General features: G+C 31.4%; 5 protein-coding genes across 6 annotated transcripts; 3 read left to right on the top strand and 2 right to left on the bottom strand.

Annotated features, from left to right (window-relative positions):
* Positions 1-1,392: 1,392 nt before the first annotated feature.
* Positions 1,393-2,439, bottom strand: LOC123689384. Its single transcript, XM_045629113.1, has 2 exons — positions 2,154-2,439; positions 1,393-1,667 (listed from the first exon to the last, which is right to left on the bottom strand). The coding sequence occupies exons 1-2, from the start codon at positions 2,385-2,387 to the stop codon at positions 1,596-1,598; spliced, it is 306 nt and encodes a 101-aa protein (XP_045485069.1). The 5' UTR covers positions 2,388-2,439; the 3' UTR covers positions 1,393-1,595.
* A 3,940-nt stretch (positions 2,440-6,379) lies between these two features.
* LOC110994860 (rab11 family-interacting protein 1) lies at positions 6,380-8,513 on the top strand. The gene has a single exon (XM_022261748.2). It carries the CDS (start codon positions 6,541-6,543, stop codon positions 7,963-7,965), a length of 1,425 nt encoding a protein of 474 aa, XP_022117440.1. The 5' UTR covers positions 6,380-6,540; the 3' UTR covers positions 7,966-8,513.
* A 739-nt stretch (positions 8,514-9,252) lies between these two features.
* On the bottom strand, positions 9,253-10,547 carry LOC110994859 (protein KRTCAP2 homolog). Of its 2 annotated transcripts, none has more exons than XM_022261747.2 (4): positions 10,386-10,547; positions 10,153-10,307; positions 9,781-9,908; positions 9,253-9,430 (listed from the first exon to the last, which is right to left on the bottom strand). In XM_022261747.2, exons 1-4 carry the CDS (start codon positions 10,387-10,389, stop codon positions 9,322-9,324), a joined length of 396 nt encoding a protein of 131 aa, XP_022117439.1. In that variant the 5' UTR covers positions 10,390-10,547; the 3' UTR covers positions 9,253-9,321. The 2 variants fall into 2 exon arrangements, with proteins under 2 accessions (XP_022117439.1, XP_045486341.1); XM_045630385.1 differs by having other exon boundaries at positions 10,497-10,517.
* Positions 10,548-11,112: 565 nt separating this feature from the next.
* Positions 11,113-15,100, top strand: LOC110994858 (hydroxymethylglutaryl-CoA lyase, mitochondrial). The gene is made up of 6 exons (XM_022261746.2): positions 11,113-11,374; positions 11,468-11,613; positions 11,744-11,867; positions 12,188-12,400; positions 12,672-12,860; positions 14,462-15,100. The coding sequence occupies exons 1-6, from the start codon at positions 11,318-11,320 to the stop codon at positions 14,732-14,734; spliced, it is 1,002 nt and encodes a 333-aa protein (XP_022117438.2). The 5' UTR covers positions 11,113-11,317; the 3' UTR covers positions 14,735-15,100.
* Positions 15,101-15,207: 107 nt separating this feature from the next.
* On the top strand, positions 15,208-19,741 carry LOC110994857 (sialic acid synthase). The gene is made up of 5 exons (XM_022261744.2): positions 15,208-15,468; positions 16,127-16,342; positions 17,136-17,483; positions 18,322-18,472; positions 19,358-19,741. Exons 1-5 carry the CDS (start codon positions 15,340-15,342, stop codon positions 19,561-19,563), a joined length of 1,050 nt encoding a protein of 349 aa, XP_022117436.2. The 5' UTR covers positions 15,208-15,339; the 3' UTR covers positions 19,564-19,741.
* The last annotated feature ends 337 nt before the right edge of the window (positions 19,742-20,078 follow it).

The raw sequence follows: 20,078 nt of genomic DNA, 5'->3' as shown, positions 1-20,078 counted from the left end.
GGACCATCACCTTGATAAGAGGCTTGGACAGGCTAAAATAATTATCTAAATACGTAATAATTGATACTAAATAGCTTTTGTTCGTTGATATTTCCAGAATTCTGTATAAAAAAGTCACCATAATCAGCATCAAAAAATGTCATTTTAATGGTAACTAGATGTCAGAAAAACATTTGTAGGTATAGTTGTTAATGCTTTACAGATAAGAAAAAAAGAGTAATAAAACAGAAGTGAACAGAAATATACTAATAATAGGTAAGTACGAAAATATACACAAAACAATCGTTTTAAATGACGCTTAATAACCAAGAAAATATATAAACATTGAAAAAGTGGTTGTTATGGGAATAACACATTCATGTTTGTCAGCACGACACCCGATAGAACGTGTAAAAGGTTAATTAACTGCATTGAATGAGTGACGCGAAGTGATATACGGTGTTAATCATATAACTTCATACTTGTGATCCCATCGGCGCGAATTCGAAATCTGAAGCAACATTTTTCACAAACACTGTTTTCCTATGATGTCGGGTACAAACGACACATTGCTTACGCGTCAGTATTAGCACGATAATTAGCTACACCTTGTATTACGTTATATTTGTGTTTTGAAGTATATAAGATTGTACATTAATTAAGTCATGTTTTATTAGTCTTGCTTTGGTTACATTATTGACGAAATGGAATCCTAATACACGAATATAATTACACGCCCCAAGAATGCGTGTTTAACTTTACACCTCAAAATTTTGCCTCACAAAGGAAATCTCGCAAACAGATGTTAATGAGGCCTTAATGACTTTCCTATTTCCCTACAAAACCTAAAGCTTTCCCAATATTTACGTTGAAATTGAAGACTTTATTACGGTAAAGGTGAAGTAAAAACCTTTTCCTTATTAATAACATTCTGATAACGTTATAATATATACCAGTCTAATAGATTCTGATTTGTACTAATACCTTTGAATTATACACTCTTTTAGTTCTATGAAAATGAATAAAAAATAGTTAGTCCCATGATTTGTGTTTCAAGTGTTATCAGAACCATGATTAAATTCACTATTTATTTATGTGTTAAGATATATATTTTCTTAAAAACAAATTCTATAGCTCTTTTTCCATAGATTTGTATTTAATGGATCTAAAAAAATACTAAAAATAGTACTTATTTACGTACTGTAAATATAAATAAAGTATCAAAAGTATTTATTTATTTTTGGAATGCATGTTTATAGGTAGGTAGGAAGCGTTTAGTAAAAGACTGCTTAGATTTTTAAGTATTTTAATTTTCTCGCAAAGATACATAATTATGAAAATCTCATATCACTGCTTAATTATTGTTTCACAATTTTTAACACTACACAATAAAAAAAACGATAAATCACAAAATACAATAGAAACAATTACTTCTTAAAATTACGACTTAAAATAAATAACTACATATGAGAAACATCTATAAGCATGGGTAATAACAGTACTAACGATATATATCGTTAGTATTGTTATTTTCTAAAACACAGATACAGGCTTCGAGCAATATAGAGAGCGCGATGCTCAGATGTTTTCTTCGCATGTAATGTATGCTTTTATGGTTAACGTTCTGGAGCTAATATCTCGTCAACTGCGTGCGGTCCGTTGCACTGTTCACAGAGAACGATAAAGTTCTGAAAGAAGAATTTCCCTTAAATGTTTATTACTATGATATATAATAATCTGTTGCCCATGACTTTTTTATTAATGTATCAAAAAAAACGTTGCATTGAGCTTGTCCTGTTGTACGTTATTTGAAATACCGAAAGATTTGAAATACATCGTCTTGTATGCTTTTCATTGCCACTAAATTCGTAAGTTTTACTGGGTATTAAGCTGGCATACCTACTGCTATGTGCAAATCACTGTGTGTACTACCTTAGTAGAGTGATGTTTAAAACATAGTTCATGGTCTTTGAGTTTATAGTACAAACAAATATATAAAAACAGCGCAAACCCAAAAAGCAAATATGACTACTAATATTTTTCCTATATACCTAATGTGATTTAAAATTTAACAACTGACTTGACGTGAATACATAACACGTAAAAGATTCTGTTTTTTTAAATCAATCTCATATAATATACGAATAATTTATATAATCAATTGACTGACTTACCAGATTGTATTGCAATCGCAAAAGATCCATCGCGACATGGTAATTGTTGCTCGAAGTCGATCCGTGTTTTTCCATTAACATCACTGACCTCTGTGCCAAGGCATCTAATTGTAACAGACCATTGGGTACTTGTTTTTTTTCTTCACGATCCCTACCAAATCTATAACCAAAATTGCGGTGATTGCGACGTGTGTTAGCAAAACCATCAGAACTTTCCGGTTTTAAATTCACCATATTAGCACATTCAAATCTTTAACGATACTAAACTATTTAAACTGTTTCTACAACTTATATTTATACAATTCCCTTAACTACCTGATCATTAAGAAATGCCCTCAGCTTTAACTCGGGGAAGTCAACATCTTTTGTTTCATTGAAACTGTTATCTTGGTTATTAAGTCATTAAAGGATTATAGGTTCTCACAAGAATTGAAGCTATTGTACTGTCCGTAAACAAATAACCAAAATAATTCTCAGTTTAACTAACCATTGTAAATTGGCTAATAAATAATGTATTATATATATATTCTTTGGAAACGGTGAGAATAACTTTTGCAGCTGTTTAAGTGCAGTTACTGTATAAGCTTTGAGCTTCGCCGGCTACAGAAATATTTATATCACAATTTAACTATGTGGGACTTCATATACAGTTATGCACAACCTAATAAGAAGCGAAAGTTAAAAATAAAATAGGTACTCTACTTCTTTTGAATCTTGAGCGTGAGTGGTTAAAATATTGTTTTGTTTGGTTAACAGCCACTGCGCCGTTTATCATCTTGAGAGGTCCACCGTCGCAAGTGCTTCTGGTTTTTAGTTAGTTTTCGTCTTTGCCGAAACTACTACTAGAAAAGCGATTGCCCCGTGTCGCGTATCGGTTTCATCTAAGAAAGATTTCAAGATTTCATCAGTTGCCAGTGTTCACATTTTTTGGTAAACAATCTATAGAACAAAATTATTAAGTAATGATGTTTACTTATCTTTATGGCAGTAAATAGCAATACGGTAATCTAAAACTACGGCTGCAGTTTATGTAGGCTATAAACTTTGATCCAGCAACTTTAGCATAACTCGTACACTTATTACAGCACTTCACTGCTTTAGTGCAGACGCTCATAGTTTCAAGTTTATTAGTTTTACAGCCACTTCAAAACCTCATTTCCTGACCCATGTACCCTGAAATTACTAAGTTTTTCCGTTCATAACTAAAGGTATGAGGTAATTTTTTATCGGATAATATTAGTATAAGCTAAATTCGTAATATAGGTACCCTCTAGCAAAGTTTTATCTCGAACAAGATATTGAATAGAAGCTAATAAGTGTCAATGAACAATGAAAGCCATCCTTAAATATCAGATAGCACTCTATTAGAGACGATACCATTTAGTTATTTTGAAGATCAAGGGGATCTCACCACGAAACCTACAATTATTGCAAATTATTAAATTTATTTGCGAAACAAAATAATTTAGTTATGTTTCATTCATGTCATAATTAATAATTACAACATATAATAACATAATTATCTATAGTTAAAACTTAAATAATTCTAACGCAAAGTATTACTAAGTGTTTATTCTAAAGATGAAGTAAACTAATTACCGTGATGATTAAGTGTTAAGTGTGAAATTACCAAACAAAGTTATCTTAACAAACTTGAGCGGCTTGTCAAAAGGACTCAGTAGTTTGTGTTAAAAAGTTTGTCAATAATTTGGAATAAAACGAGCAATAGTCGTAGTATAAAACAATGCAACATAAACACTCATATTATTATTGGATACACATATTCCATTGTAATTTCACTTAATTTTATACTCACCTAATTAGCGATTGGAAAATTTTGTGTTTTCCATCAAGTAAATTATTAATCGTTTAATTTCATCCGCATATAAACCGTATCACATACTCAGGCACCAATCTAAGATGAATGTGCGGTTTTGCATTTCACTCGGTACAGATTAAGCGCTTTAGAATTATTTAGAACATTCCAAACAGTCCAAAGATATACATTTGTTGTTTAAGCCCAGTATATAATTTACACGTTAAATATAGTTCCAAACACATATAACACAGTAACAGTACTTTAATTTAAAAAAAATGTCGAATAGAACGTATATGTCCCCGCTTAATTCGCCGTTACAATTGCCAGTCTAATATAACCTTTTTTACACGACGTTAATCGCTCACGAGCTACTATGCTACAATAATTTATTAAAAAGTTTGTCATATACTATTTATTAACAGCCTGGCCACATTTACTGTATGTCTTCTGAATCCTCATCTCTCTGATCTGAGAAGATCTGATAATATGATAATTCAATAGGATAATTTTTTTAGAATTTTTATAGAACAGGGGGCAAACGGGCAGGAGGCACACCTGATGTTAAGTGATACCGCCGCCCATGGACACTCAATGCCAGAGCACCCACGAGTGCCTTGCAGGCCTTTTAAGAATTTGTACGCTCTTTTCTTGAAGGACCCGAAGTCGAATTGGTTAAAAATAAAAAGTAAAGTGTAAAATGTTTACAATAAAAACATAATATATAGATCAACCCAATTTTGGTGTTATTATTTGTTACTTGTTATTTTTAAATTTAGTACCGATGCCTTGTTATCTAGTCTCCTCATCTTCTTAATATTCAAAGCCAATTTAATCAAGTGTAATAATAACACGTCTAAGTTCTTTGATTGATGACCTCGTCCTCTTGGTAACGACTTAGAAGTCAAAACTGGTGAAGGATTCAAGATATGACATTGAAGATACCGTACATAATTTAATAGTTCTTTACTAATATTTGTATAGATTATTTCTAATATATCTAACACTAATTAGCAATTTTATATTTTGGAGGTTCTAAAAACTCTCTTTAAACCTAGTTATTTTAAGCAATTTCTAGTGACAAGATATTAGTAGTATGCAACCTTACATACTAAAAGAAAGCATCTAAAAATATTTTAAGTATTTATATGCTTAAGGCGAATAATATATCAACGATAGGTCAACATCTATATTTTATGATAATTTATTAGTTACGCCTAATTCGAGGAAAATTATGGTCAAACCGATAACGTAGTTTAAAATAAGATGGCTTTTAAACGGACTCAATAGAAGACGATGGTGGTTAGTAACTGAACGTGGCTGTCTATTCAAATCGAATCCTACAAAACAAGTGCCTGAGCATTTATTAAATAGTGTTGATAAGTTGTAGAATGTATCGCATAGAACAGACGGGTTCATTGGTGTCGTTTCCTAGGGTCCTTTAAGAAAAGAGCGTAGTAATTCTTAAAAGAACGACTACGCACTTATCGTCTATGGGCATCATATATCATATCAGTTAACACCAGGTGAGCCTCCTGCCTCGCAAGTGTTAAGAAAAAAAATTGTGCAAATAAATAAATACAAAAATAAATAAATCTGGCCAGTCCATTTTTGATTGTGAGGCTGATAGATGTATTGTACAATCAAAATCTGTTATAACGACATCGAAGGGACTACTCATATTTGGTCGTAAAAACCGTTAACGGCTGTTAAACCGATGACGTTGTTATTAAGTATCACAATACAATTCAGCCGGGACCTTTGATTTTGGTCTTTATAACCAGTATGTCTTTTTAAAGTTTAAACGATGTTGTCGTAAACGGTTTTAACAGTATTTGTATAACAGTTTTTTTATAAAATTGTGTTTTAGAAAAATAGTCTAAGGGCTATTCTGCCTGCCGCATTTCGGCAGAAAGAAATAATAATAATAGCTATATTTTTTGGAAAAACTTATATAATTTGCCGGCACCAAATTGTGCTTAAGTTAATACAAAATGTCAGTGCCACAGTAATTAATGAACCTATATTAAAACGTTTAAGAACAAAATTGGTACGTAGGTGTTGCCACTAAGGTCTAGAACAAATATTTTAAGGATTGCTGCCATTTTATTTAAAAAGAAAATAATTTTAGTCTATTAGTATTTCTCTTAGTATTTGTCTTAGTATTTAGTCCTCCCAAATCAAATCGGCATTCCCGCGTAACTGTCGCTTTTTCTGCCTTCAATTTCCTTTAACCAATCACTATTCACGATACATTTATGCTATATGTAGTGTTGCCTGCAACTATAAACAGTAACTACTTACAATTTTGATTAATCTGTGCTCTGTCTACCTGGAAATAACAAATGACATCTTCACTCAAACATTGGTTTATTTTAATCTACATTCTTTAGTTTGCACTCTGTAGTTTATGATTCATTTTTGATTATTTAGCATTTCAATAATTTTTTATTAGATTCTTGTTGTGATTGTGATTGTGAAGAATCAGGAACGATAATCGAGTTATTGTGTTGTTAATAATACATTTTAAAATCATCTTTTATTTAAAGTAAGACGTTGTGACCCAGCAATATGTGGGATCCAACGCACGTTCAAGTAACTGTACAAAGAGCTCGCAATTTACTTATTAAAGGAAAAAACGGTACTAATAACTGTTTTGTTACTATTTCACTCGGCAAAGAAAAGTTTCAAACTTCCGTGAAACACAAAGCTACGGAGAATGTTGAGTGGATTGAGGAATGTGAATTACACATACCTTCGCAGGGAAATACGGCAGAGATTGTTTTGAAAGTCTTTACTGAAGACTATCTCAAAGACCACTTACTGGGTCAAATTGCAATTCCGTTAAAAGACCTAGATGTGAATGAACGCGCTAGGAATCGCTGGTATCCCCTGCGCGGTAAACCCGGAAAGGAATCTGATAAGAATAGGGGTGAACTGGAAGTGAAAATAACATTTTTAGTAAAAGAAGGCAGTTTGTCAGATCTTTCAAAAAAAGATAAACATAAATCTTCGTTGGGTAGTTTGGCTCACAATGTAGGAGGCAGTCTTATGAGTATTGGAAGTATTGAAAAACGCAAAAGCCTCCATAAGTTTGCTACTAAACTTGGATCTAAAATGAATTTAACCAAAAAAGATAAAAAGAGTGAATCATCGTCACTTGGTGGAAGTATTGGTAACCTTAGAAAGACCTCCATTTCTCCTCCAGATACATCTACTCCTAAGAAACCAGTAAGTGAAGCTGATCCAGGTGTAATAAGTGAAGATGAAGATGAATTTGCTTTTGATGATTTATCTCATAAAAGCTCTGGTAGTTCACTGAATGTACAAACATCATACATGCCCCGTATAGCTAAGTATTCACCATCTCCAGTAAATGCATCGTTAGAAAATTTAGGAGGAGGTGAATTTTTAAGAAGATCAACTAGTAGCAATTTAGTTGTAACAGAAAAGCCAGCACCCTCAAAACCAGTGCGCTTAAGTCTTGACACATTTAATTCTCCCCAGCTTCCAATACAGCACATAGGTGATGATGAGTGGTCACAGAAACTGGTACCCAGAAAGTCGATGAGTCAATTAGCTATAGATAGAGAAAAGTCTTCCAGTCTTGAAAGAAACAAAAAGTTAGATAGCCCAAGTTCACTCAAAGAAAAACCAAGCCCAAAGTTCTTTAAAAAATTTGGTAATAATAAGCCCAAGAAATTACTTGAGGAACGTATCATTGTTGGAGAAGAAAATATTGTGGAAGAGGATTCTATTAATCCAGCATATAACAACATTCCAAGGACAGTGCTACAGCAATGTGATGGAATGTCACGTGAAGACTTAATTTTAATGATTTACAACCTTCAAAAGGATGTTGAATCTGAAAAGAAAAAAAATAAGGACCTTGAGAATTATTTGGATGATTTGCTTCTTAGAGTAATGGAAACTACACCTAGAATTTTACAAAACCCATATGTGAGAAATAAGAGCATGCATATAAGAAATAAATAAAAAAATTCATCTGATTAATCAAGGAGATACTAGAAGACATTGAAATACTACATACCCTTGAAACATTATTTGTATTATTATGCAACATCTAAAATTTGGATGAGATGTATAAGGTATGAGTTTCCAATTTGTGAAAGTATTTCCTAGATATCCATATATTATCATCTCATGTTTGTAATTGCGTCCAAATCTGTGCCTTACTTATCATTCATAAGTTCTGTGATATATGTACTGGTGGTTGAGATGTGATTTTCATCAGGTTGTTGCATGCACTATTGTTATGTGTTGTTTTTAATTAAGTGACATCCAATGTCCCTTAATTAAAATAACAAATACTGTTGCTACATTAATAGATGTATTGAGTGTTTAAAGTATTTGCTTCTGCTTGTCATTACTTTTGTTTTAACACTTAATATATGCCAAAACAATATAAATAATTTTTAAAATGGCCATATCAGAGATAATTGCAAATTGTTGGATAATATACACTCATTAAGATTTCCTTCAAAAATAAAGCAATTAGATGATTTGATAATCATCTAATTGCTTTATTTAATCATAGTGATCTATAAATAATGAAAATCCAATGCTAATATTCCTGATTATGATAAAAGTGCAAATAAGTATTAAATTGGATTTTTTTAGTCTAAAACTAAAAAAAGAAGATGCTACCATGTTTTGAGAGAGAAAACTTTCAGTATTGTTAATTATATTTAATTTGATAAACAAAAGTAATCGTAATTGTGTTCTTTTGCTGTACTTCACCACATAATTAAATTTATATACTATTGATACTACATATATAGTAGTTATTTAATTATTACTGATACTTATTTATTAATGTTAATCAATTAATTTTAATTTCATAAATAAGTGCAAATATACTTGGGTACATTCCCTAGTGCAATAAGTAATTTTAGGATCTTAACATAAATAATGTAAATGAAAAGTTTATATTAGTAATGATTATTAAGTTATATTTGTTATTACAATAAAAAGGTCTTTTATAAATTAAAAGTGGAGATTTAATGTTTTATACATTGAGATTTAAGAATAGCTCTTCAGTAAAAATAAGCAATTACATTTACTATACCAACTTTACATGAATAATTATTTAAATGATGTAAGACTACTTTCTCTTATGATATTTATATAATTTTTTCCTAAAATTATTAAGAGGAAGAAATGTTTTGCATATTTTATAGCATGAATATTACCTAATTATCATAAAAAATTTTTTCATTACAATTTAAACGTAGTTACTTTCATTCAAAATAAAACTTTTAATTATGAAAATATCTTTTATTTTGATTGATGTGTTAAAAATAATAATTCTTCAGCCATTCCTCAATAACCCTATTTGTGACGACGACTCTTCACTGGTGCAGGACTTGGTGTAGCAGCACTGTATGTTTTCTGGGACAGCTTATTCATGTAATAAATCGTGATAAGAGAAAATATCAAGCTGAAATAAAAAGTAATAATTGTTAGAATGAACATAATTTTAAGTAGGTGTTCGTTTAAAGTAAATTAAGATGAGATATTGTGGCCAATGGGTGACAACATATTTACCAAAGAAATAGAAGTCATTTAGTTATAATGAGTTTAATAAGTTCCATAGGTGTATTCAAGTAACATAGGTGATTTCTTCAACAACTTCAACATTTTATAACTTAAATGTTACATTTTAAGTAAAATAAATGAAAAAGTGCAGACTTATATTAGTAGGTTGGTTAACTGGACATCAAATTTGTATTTTTATTGTCTAATAATCATGCAAATTCTATATTAATAGAAAAAAATGATGGAACATACCAAGTAGTGAAACAAACTCTATGCACCATTCCAGCTGCAATTAGAGAAATTGCCATGGAAATAACAATTTCAGGCAATTTTAACTGGAAGTTTTTGCCAAACAATGTGGCCTCTAAGTTACCAACTGCCTGTAAAAAATATTGAGGAAATAATATGCTCATTAAAATTTTTAATTTAACTTTAATTTATCAAATTCAAAGTATGCAATAAAGAAGTTGCATATTTATATTATAATTAATTATCTTTTCAATGCACAAAATACACAAGTTTTCTTGAGATTTCTTTTATATTTATTAATATTATGTGATATATGTATTTCAACATTTTTGAATCTGTGGCGCCTCTAATATCTTATTACGTTTTAAAGGATACAGTCACAAAAAACATGAACATCAACGATCCAAGATAACCCCCAAATATAATAGTAATTGGTGATTTTACGAGAATTGGTTTATACATCTGCATTCCAGAAAATAGCAGGAGTGTCAATATCGAGGATATTATAAACGATGTGGCACTGTTAACAGCTAAAAATTAAAATATTAAGTTAATTTTTGCACAACATTATAAAGTAGACGTAATTTATTGCATTAAGTAAAGTTTACCCATGGTTATTAAAATTTAACGGAATTTTGAAAAGTTACTCGATTTAATATCTTATTACTCTATTAACGATTATAATTTTCCTATAATACAATTCGATTTAATCAACAAACCGGCGACTGGCGAGGAACTAGCAAGCTTAGGCCAACTCACAATTTGAAAATATAATGGCAGTTGTCAATCACGTTGTGTCAATGTCAAATTTCAGCACTAAACTTTATTATGTGACTTTGGTATCTGTTTTTTGGGACATTTTTTTGTTATCTGTTAGCTATAAAAATCAATATAATAAATATTAAATATATAAATATACCTAATTACCTAGTCCTAATCCCTATGATGCCGTGGCCTGTGATAGCAATTTTGCTTAACTAGTTAGTCTATGCTTCAATCAAAAATTCCCAATGATTCCTCAAGATGTTTATGCATTATGAAATATGAAATTCATACTATTTTTACGGTTAATATTAGATCATAAGAATTCTTCTCTAAGGTCAATAATCTGTAATCTGTACTTACAAAAATTCATCACAATTGATACAGCAATATCATAGTATTATTATTTGTAAGTAACACTGATTTTATATTATTTTTTATCCATACCAATAATTACTTTAGTAATAACAATTTCTTAGTTGTTTTTTTTTATAATAATTTTTATATGAAAAATATTAAAACCGCGTAAGTATCAGAATAATAATTATGTGTAAATTACGTATGAATGGTTTATCAGTGTCACAAACATTAACTTTAAACAATCAACAGTTTCTACTGCTTATCATTTTTAGTGTATTTAGCGTGATGATAATTATAAAATCCATTTAGTTATTTTTCGGTTCAATTGATCTAATTTCTATTCAAATCTGATATGATACTTTGGATTTAAAACCAAAAGAAATCATTCCGGACCTTCTTTATTTGTATTTTTATTACTATGCAGTGCATTTGCAGGCTTGTATTACAAAAAATTAAAACTACGAAGCGAACGATTGTAAGTATTATTCGAAATATAAAAGTAATAAGTACTTAATTTTTCTATTCTTTAATCAATTAAATGGCTTCATTCTTTTAATAAATATTTCAGACCACAAGCTTGCCTGAAATACGAATATATGAGGTTGGCCCAAGAGACGGCCTTCAAAATGAAACGAAATTTGTACCAACAGAAGTCAAGGTGGAGCTAATACATAAATTAGCATCTGCTGGTTTGAAAAATATTGAATCAGCAAGGTATAAGAATAAGCTATATTTTATCTTGATATTCGTAAAAAGTTGTAAAACTAAATAGACGAGTTTAAATTATAGCTTTTTGTTTTCGAATTGATGGACTATAATTTACATTATTGTATTGTATTTTTAGTTTTGTTAGCCCAAAATGGATCAAACAGATGAGCGATGGTGTACATGTTATGAAAAATATTAAAAAGATGCCTGATGTTAATTACCCTGTGCTAGTTCCTAATTTGAAAGGATATGAAACTGCAGTAAGTAAAATTAACTTGTGACATTCACAAATTAAATATGGTTTAATCATTAAATTTCATGTATAATGTTTAACTTTTAACTACTTTGAGTGCAAATAGTAAATTATATTGTATATGTATCATTGTATGTATATTTTAATATTTGACTTTAACTGACATATTCATGAAACAAACTAAATTATGGTAATTAATTAAATTAATTAGTAACATTAAACACAATTTTTGTTATAATACTGTGACTACTTCTTACAACAGATATTTATTAAAACAACATACAATAAAACCATTCAATAATTCTCCCCAATAATACTTTTTTATAGAAAAAATGCAATGTTGAAGAAATAGCAATTTTCCCAGCTGGCTCTGAGGCTTTCTCTCAAAAGAATCTCAACTGTTCGGTCAAGGAAGGACTTCACCGCTTCAGGGCAGTAGCTGAACAGGCTGTAAAGGATGGTCTCCGAGTCAGAGGCTATGTCTCATGTGTATTAGGATGCCCTTATGAGGGACCAATCAGTCCTACTGCTATAGCAAAGGTAATTTTATGAACTTGAATAAAAAAATATTAAGTAACTACTTTTAAACTGAAGAATTTTTAGATTTTTTTATACATAAGGATTCACAATTTTTTCATGGTGATAGCTGTTAGCAGAGAATTATATTATACCTAGTTTACACTAAAAATGTGTAGAAAGCGGCTTAATATAGAAAGTCGCCAATACTTTTATTTGTTTATTGAACTAATCTCCGTTCTTCCCTACACACCGTCGCATTCGATGGAAGCAATGTTTTATTCCTTTATTTTAGGTAACAGAAGAGGTTTTATCCATGGGATGCTATGAAGTGTCATTAGGTGATACCATTGGTGTGGGAACAGCAGGGTCTGTCCGGCGACTAATGAAGGAGGTCCTTCAGGTTGCCAAGCCCGAAAACCTGGCTCTCCACTTTCATGATACCTATGGGCAGGGCCTATCCAATTTACTAGCAGGACTTGAGGTGGGTTTTATTTTTCGTAAGTCAACTTATATGTGCAGTTCCCGTCAGGTCACTGAGCTAAGATATTACCCTAAATAAAAAAGTGCGGGCGTACAAAGTACTCATGTCAGAAGTGAAACTTCTTTGTAAATGAATTATTACTGAGGTAAAAACCCCAATAGATGATCATGTACCAGTATATGATCACTTATTATTTGTTTATCTATATTCACACTGTTTACACAGTTGTTACATATCCATTGTACTCCCTTTGCCCCGCATAACTAATACCGGTACCCCTCTGACGCAACACCGTAATAAAAGGGGATGGACAACTTGAACCAGCAGTTTTGATCGGACACCTAACATCGGACCGGTCAAACTTGAATAGTATTAAGTATAATATAGATAATGGTCGCGCATCTAATATCGGACCGACTTAATTATCATATTTAGTTAAGTCAATTATTGTAAAATTTAATTAAAGCATGTAAATCCATTTTGTTCTTACATAATTCACTTCATACGGGCTAATGTTAATATGAATAAATAAAAAAATCTGTGTTTACTGCACAAGACGAGGCGAGAATTGCCATCTAAAGTTCTAATATGTAACTACTTAACGAATACATCAAGCAATATCGCACGTATTTTTTTTTCGATCTCCCTTTTTCATTCTCAATTGGTCTCAATCGCTCTATTCCATTTCTTCGACAATAGCGCTGAACATCTTCGTAACGTCCCGTAAAAATGTAATCCTCATGTGCCTAAAGAAATTTCACTTCAAAAAGTAGAAGAGATAGAAATGGACATGGCCCAAAGTTTGCGCACAAAAAAAGTGCGTGCGTACAAAGTACACATGTCAGAAGTGAAACTTCTTTGTGAATTAATAATTACTAAGGTAAGGCGTTGGCAAGCTTTTTTATCAATAAATAAATAAAAAAAGGTAAAAGCCCTATTACTCCATGTATTTGTATATCTCTATTCACTGTACGTATAAGTGCTAATAATAATATACATAATGTATATAAATAAAAAATCTGCGTTTACTGCACAAGACGTTATGCGAGGTGTAGGTATATAACCACTAAATGAATATATATATATATTTTTTTTCTCGATCTCCCTTTCTCACTATCGCATAATCAGTCTCAATCGCTCTCTCCCTTTTCTTCGACAAAAACGTTGCACATCTTCGTGGCGTCTGTCAATATTTTACCCTCATGCCACTAAAGAAATTTTACTTCAAATTAAGAAAACACCTAAAGAACATGTTTCTAGCACCACTTCTATATAGATACTTATACAATGTACAAACTAAAAAAACCTATACGCCGTTAAATTATTGTAAAACCTTTTTGCTTCCAAATAAATTGCTTTATAAATAAAACCTACGTAATTCAAACAAATTCCTATATAATTTTCATACTAAATAAAATTGAAGATTACGTTCTAGAAACGTTTAATAATAATATGTTTAATCATATCGTTCTGTAAATACATCTTATTCTTATCAAACGTTGACAATACCGAATTTAAAGAATTTTTGCGCTCGAATATAAAATGAAAACACATTCACGCTTACGTCACCTGCTATATTTAACCTTACATACTTTCCACAGTTTGGCATCAAAACTGTGGATTCCTCGGTCTCAGGTTTGGGTGGATGTCCGTACGCCCGGGGAGCCAGTGGTAACCTTGCAACTGAGGATCTAGTCTACTTCCTATACGGTTTAGGGGTCAATACGAATGTCGACCTTGTCAAATTGGTCGAAGCTGGCCGATATATTTCTAATTTCCTTTCGAAGCCTACAGAGTCGAAAGTCAATCGAGCTTTAGGAGACCGATTCAGTAATCATTTGGATGTCGTCAAAATTGCTGCTTGTAAAACATAAAATATATAAAATGACTTATATTAACATTTATAATATGTAAATATGTAAACAACAAGGGCATTGACTTAACTGATTGTAAAACTCGCCACATAAGTAGGAAGATGAAACTTATTTCATATGCTACAAGATGGCCACATCTTAATATTTTGTGTTTCGTCTGTACTTTAATCATTTGGCAAAGAATTGTGAAATATTTGCAAAATGTATTCGAAAATTACAGAAAAATAAAGTGTTAATCTAAAAGATTCTATTTAAATTGTTTATATTGTATAACAATAATATTTTATATGCGTTGATGGAAATATAATTGCTATTATCGGTTTTATTGAGAATAAACAAGTACAAAACAATAAAACATGTATCACTGACAGTGTTTTCTTTATCAATATATACTTACTTATAGGTACAATACATACCTATAGATTGATGTTGGCGTGATCGTTTAACTGGTTTTATCAATTATGCGGTGTGGGTACTGGATTGGTGGGGAGCATTAGTGCGGCGGGCGCGCAACTAGCTGCCCGCTTACTTTCAATTGACCCTAATCAAAACTGAGGTCGATAACCCTTTGCTCAAGTCTAAACATTCGATGGAAATTTAAAAAAATGGGAGAAGTGCAAATAACAGGGGACATAAAAATCGGAGGTGACAATCCGTGCTTTATAATCGCAGAGGTTGGCCAAAATCACCAAGGTGACATTGAAATAGCGAAAAAACTAATAAAAGCCGCCAAGGTAAGTGCATTTTTGTTCTAAATACAATGTAGTTAGGAAATAATGGAAACAAAAGTAAAGGTTCTTGCTTAATGACTGCCTTGTTCCTACTTTTTTTACACTGTACACTGGTCAAGGATAAATAACAGCAGACATAAATATTGATAACCGTATGAAGTACGCGTATTGAGCAATAAACACATCAATTTGATAACATTCGTAAGTACTTTGTAGGTATTTATTAAAGTATTTTTTTTTCTGAATTCTTACAATAAACAGCTGATGTGACTTCGCGTATTCGGATAAATTAAGTACATAGGTACCAGTTCATGCTAAGTACATCTTTTTGGGTGTCAAACTATTTCATAATTATAAATGTGAATAATTTGATAACTTTGATTTTATTTTCTAACCCTCAAAAGTCCTGGAATATAAAAAGACATTTTAGAAAAGAACCGAGGTAGGTTCTCTTTAAAATCACCACATATAGTATCTAGTATTAATAAATATAATGTATATATATTTAATAATTGTACTACGGTACAGTAAACATTCTAAGCATCGATTAACGTAGGATCCTAGGTTTTACCACCGTTGTAAACATATTGATGATCTACTACATCTAAAAGAAGCATTTATGATCTCTGTAAAAACCGGTGGGTATTTAAAATATTTTCAGGAAGCTGGTGCCAGTTGTGTAAAATTTCAAAAAACATGCCTCAAAGAGAAATTTACGAAAAAGTATTTAGAGCGTTCTTACGACAACCAAAACTCCTGGGGCAAAACATACGGAGATCATAAAAGACATTTGGAGTTTTCCGAAGCTCAGTATAGAGAACTATTTAAATATGCCCAAGAAGTCGGAATTCCCTTTACAGCGTCTGCAATGGATATGGTAAGCGAAATCAGTTGGCCTTAACGTCATTATTGTTTTGATTAATATACTAAAGCAAGTTAATTTAGTTAAAAGTAACATAATATTTCTCATAATTAGTCCCAAAAAAAAAAACAGAAATCATTTAGGTACGTTTTATATTTCCAGTCGTGTTCATTTGCCTAAAATAAACGAATTTAATTAATTGAAATCATGAAATTAACCTGTGAACTTCGTTCTCTAAATCAGCTTGCAGCTTCAAGGTCACACTAATCTTATCTAATAAAAATCATTATATCTTTAAACCGCAAGAATAATATTCGAATCTCGAATCAAAAAGGTTATATTTTTTGCATTGATTTATATAATCTGTAGATAACGCTTACCACAATAGTATGCCCTCTAAACGTACTAACACATTGTGCTCCAATTTAAGATGATAAAAGTCATTTTAAAAATTTAAATTGACTTCGAACTTTTCAACTGTCTTACAGTATATTTATCTAGTAATCCATATCATCTCCAACAATATATTAATAAGTATTAATTTGTTCAAACTTATCCTAAATTAGGAAAAAATAGGTCTCTATTATAAATAAAAATAATATTGTTGTTTCTCTATAAATAATCTATAGCGAGACAACAATACACTTACGAAATTTAGGATACGTGCCTCCGAACCCTCAGATCTCTGAAATATCCGATTTCAACAATATCACATCATATACAAACTACCCTTTTTGATGATATAAATTTTCACATATTACACAGATATTTTAATACTGCGAGTATCACCCGATATTGTATTTTCCAGGTATCCTTTGACTTCTTGGTAAACCTAAAGGTACCCTTCATAAAAATCGGTTCCGGTGACTCCAATAACTTGCTGTTTCTAAAGTATGCAGCGAGTAAGATGGTACCGCTCATTATATCGACTGGGATGGTCGACAAAACTGCTGTGAAAACAATATATGACATAGTATCGGCAAATCATAAACGTTTTTGCCTCTTGCATTGCATATCGGCGTACCCAGTGCCATTTGAAGACTGTAATTTGACTGTGCTGCAAGATTACAAGAACACTTTTGACGTACCTGTCGGATATTCTGGTCAAGAGCTGGGTACTGCAGTTGGGTTAGCAGCGGTTGCATTGGGTGCTAAGGTAATGCACAGTTTTGTTGACTTTATTGTTAAGATTATGTACACTTATCCTAAACACGTACTACGTAAAATTAAAAGATCTTAGGTACATCATACGTTTAGCGAAATTTCCAGTTCGGGTTTTTTAACAGAAAGTTATAAAAACGCCATAATTATATGATTTGTAAGCCCCAACAATATAATATTTAACAACTATTAATTTAAATAACTTTGAATATATATTTGGCATGTTAGATAATTAGATGTATCACGATGTATCCTGTATCACGATGACAAACCATGATCTTGCTACTGTAAATATTTATCATGTAATGATTTCAAATATTTCCGCATAGAAACTCAAATCTTCAACACCGTATATTACATTAATGCCACTTGGTAGCAATGAATGTTCACTTCTGGCCACTTAAACCATTGCCTTAGAGGCTAATTATTTTGTCTCTTAGTAAATTCGACTTCATTGTACCAGAGGTTTAAAAATTATTTATTTTGAATTAAGAAGTATGCAATTGTTCCAATGTTTTGCGGGCTTAAAGCATCCGCGCAGTTACTAAAACGGTAAAATTTAATAGTTTTAAACGGAAATAAATTGTTGTACCTTTTGCAATTCGATAAAACAGTAATATTACTAAGTGGAAACTTGTTTTTTATATCTAATATACTCAAAGAAACTGCACCGACTTTAAAAATTCTCTCACCATTAGATTGGTAACAAATAATAAAAATATTCCACCATTCGAATTTTCTGGTGTATAACATCGTTCTTTTATTAGTTTAGTTAAACTTGTTAAGTCATTAGTTGTTTTCAAATGATATGATTAAAATCTTTATCGTTTCAGGTGTTAGAAAAACACATCACATTAGATAAGACTATGAAAGGTACCGATCATGTCTGCTCCTTGACACCAGTCGAGTTTAAACAACTTGTTAAAGACGTCAGAGTCATAGAGGCATCGCTCGGCACACCTATCAAGAAAGTTGTCACATCTGGTAACTACTTTATTATCCATTTTATTTCTTAAATCTTTTTCTGTTTTATTAAATAAACTGGAATTGGGAACTGGAACAACAGTTACCGCAATAGTCTGTACTGAACTACCAAGTCGCCATTGTTGTTCTTAGTAGTCCCGTCGTATGATGCAGCGATCATATCAAAAATTAGTAGATGTTTTATTGTTATTCGTAGTTATACAGTGTTTAGGAAAGTCAGTAGCGCTACAAGTTACAACCTTTTAGGCCTGGGCCTCAGATTTCTGTATCTGTTTCGTGATCATTCACACGCCCTTGTCTTCGCATGATTTCTTTCATCTTCCAAGCAAGCGTTAAATGCGCACATAGACAGTAATTCCATTGGTACACAGCTGGCGATCAGACCTACCTCAGGGACCTTAGTACTTGAAACTAAGGCAACACTGCTCTTAACTTATAAATCAGCAAAAACACTAGCTGACAAATCACAGCTATAGCCTCTAATAAATGGTAAATAGGTTTAACACATGTGTCTTATCTGGAATATAAATTGTAGTAAACAAAAAAGCTAACGAAAGCTATTGCTGTACAAAATGATTTTGTTAATAGATGAAAGTTAATTAAAGTGCTCGAATGAATTTGACTTATGACCAACAAAATATCTTTTTAGATATTAACTTGCATTTCATAAAATTGTTTTGTCTACTTAGCCGTACCGTCTGTTAGGGCTATATAAGATTTGGAACAAATGTGCCGTGTTCATGGCTTCTTTGAGTTTTCTATATAAATACATCTTGTTCGTATTTTATAATTAGTAATTATAAAATGCTAAAAACGTTACCTCAATCCAAATTTAGTCGCGTTCCTTGGTAAATTAAGTAATATTAATATTTAATTTATTTTCAGAGATACCGTGCATTGATAAACTGCAAAAATCCCTTGTAATGGGTTGTACGAAGAACAGAGGAGAAATATTATACCCCGGTGACCTTAAAATTAAAGTTGCTGAACCAAAAGGATTAAATGCTCTGCATTTTGACGAAGTGATTTACAAGACTCTCGTTTATGATAAGAAAGAAGACGAGCCGTTGAACGAAGGAGACTTTTGTTAAAAATGTTTATGAAACTTAAGAAAGAGTAATGTGACAAATGGCTGCTCGATTATTAGAGTTAAAAAATAATTCGCGTAATAAAAATGTATAATTTGTATTTTATAATGGTAAAGTTTTGTCGGACACGTCATTTATACTTTGACAGATATTTTGTGAGAATATAATACTCAAAATTGAACCATAGTTTTATTTTTTATGTTTATTCTTTGTTCTAATAAGATTATCCCTCAGAGTTTTTGCGTCAGATTCAGGGCCGCAATTAGGCACGAACAATAATTTCTGTAGTATTGGATTTGAAATTACAAACACAAATACGCAAAGCTCTTTTATGCGGAAATGGTAAGGCTCATCTTTTTTTTCTGCGGAAATTTGCAATCAGCCCTAAGGTTATTAGCGAATTTGCTCTGTGGTGCTGTCATGTGGAGTGACTTCCCATTGGAAGCATCTTCTGCCTAGAGCTACTGCCGGTCTTCTAGCTCTAGAATATGGTGAAGTTTTAGTTTAGTAGTGAGTTG

The sequence above is a fragment of the Pieris rapae genome, chromosome 1, assembly GCF_905147795.1.
Source record: "Pieris rapae chromosome 1, ilPieRapa1.1, whole genome shotgun sequence".
NCBI classification, from domain to species: Eukaryota; Metazoa; Arthropoda; class Insecta; order Lepidoptera; family Pieridae; genus Pieris; species Pieris rapae.
The sequence above is the reverse complement of the archived record's forward strand: the minus strand, read 5'-3'. Positions and strand labels throughout refer to the sequence as shown.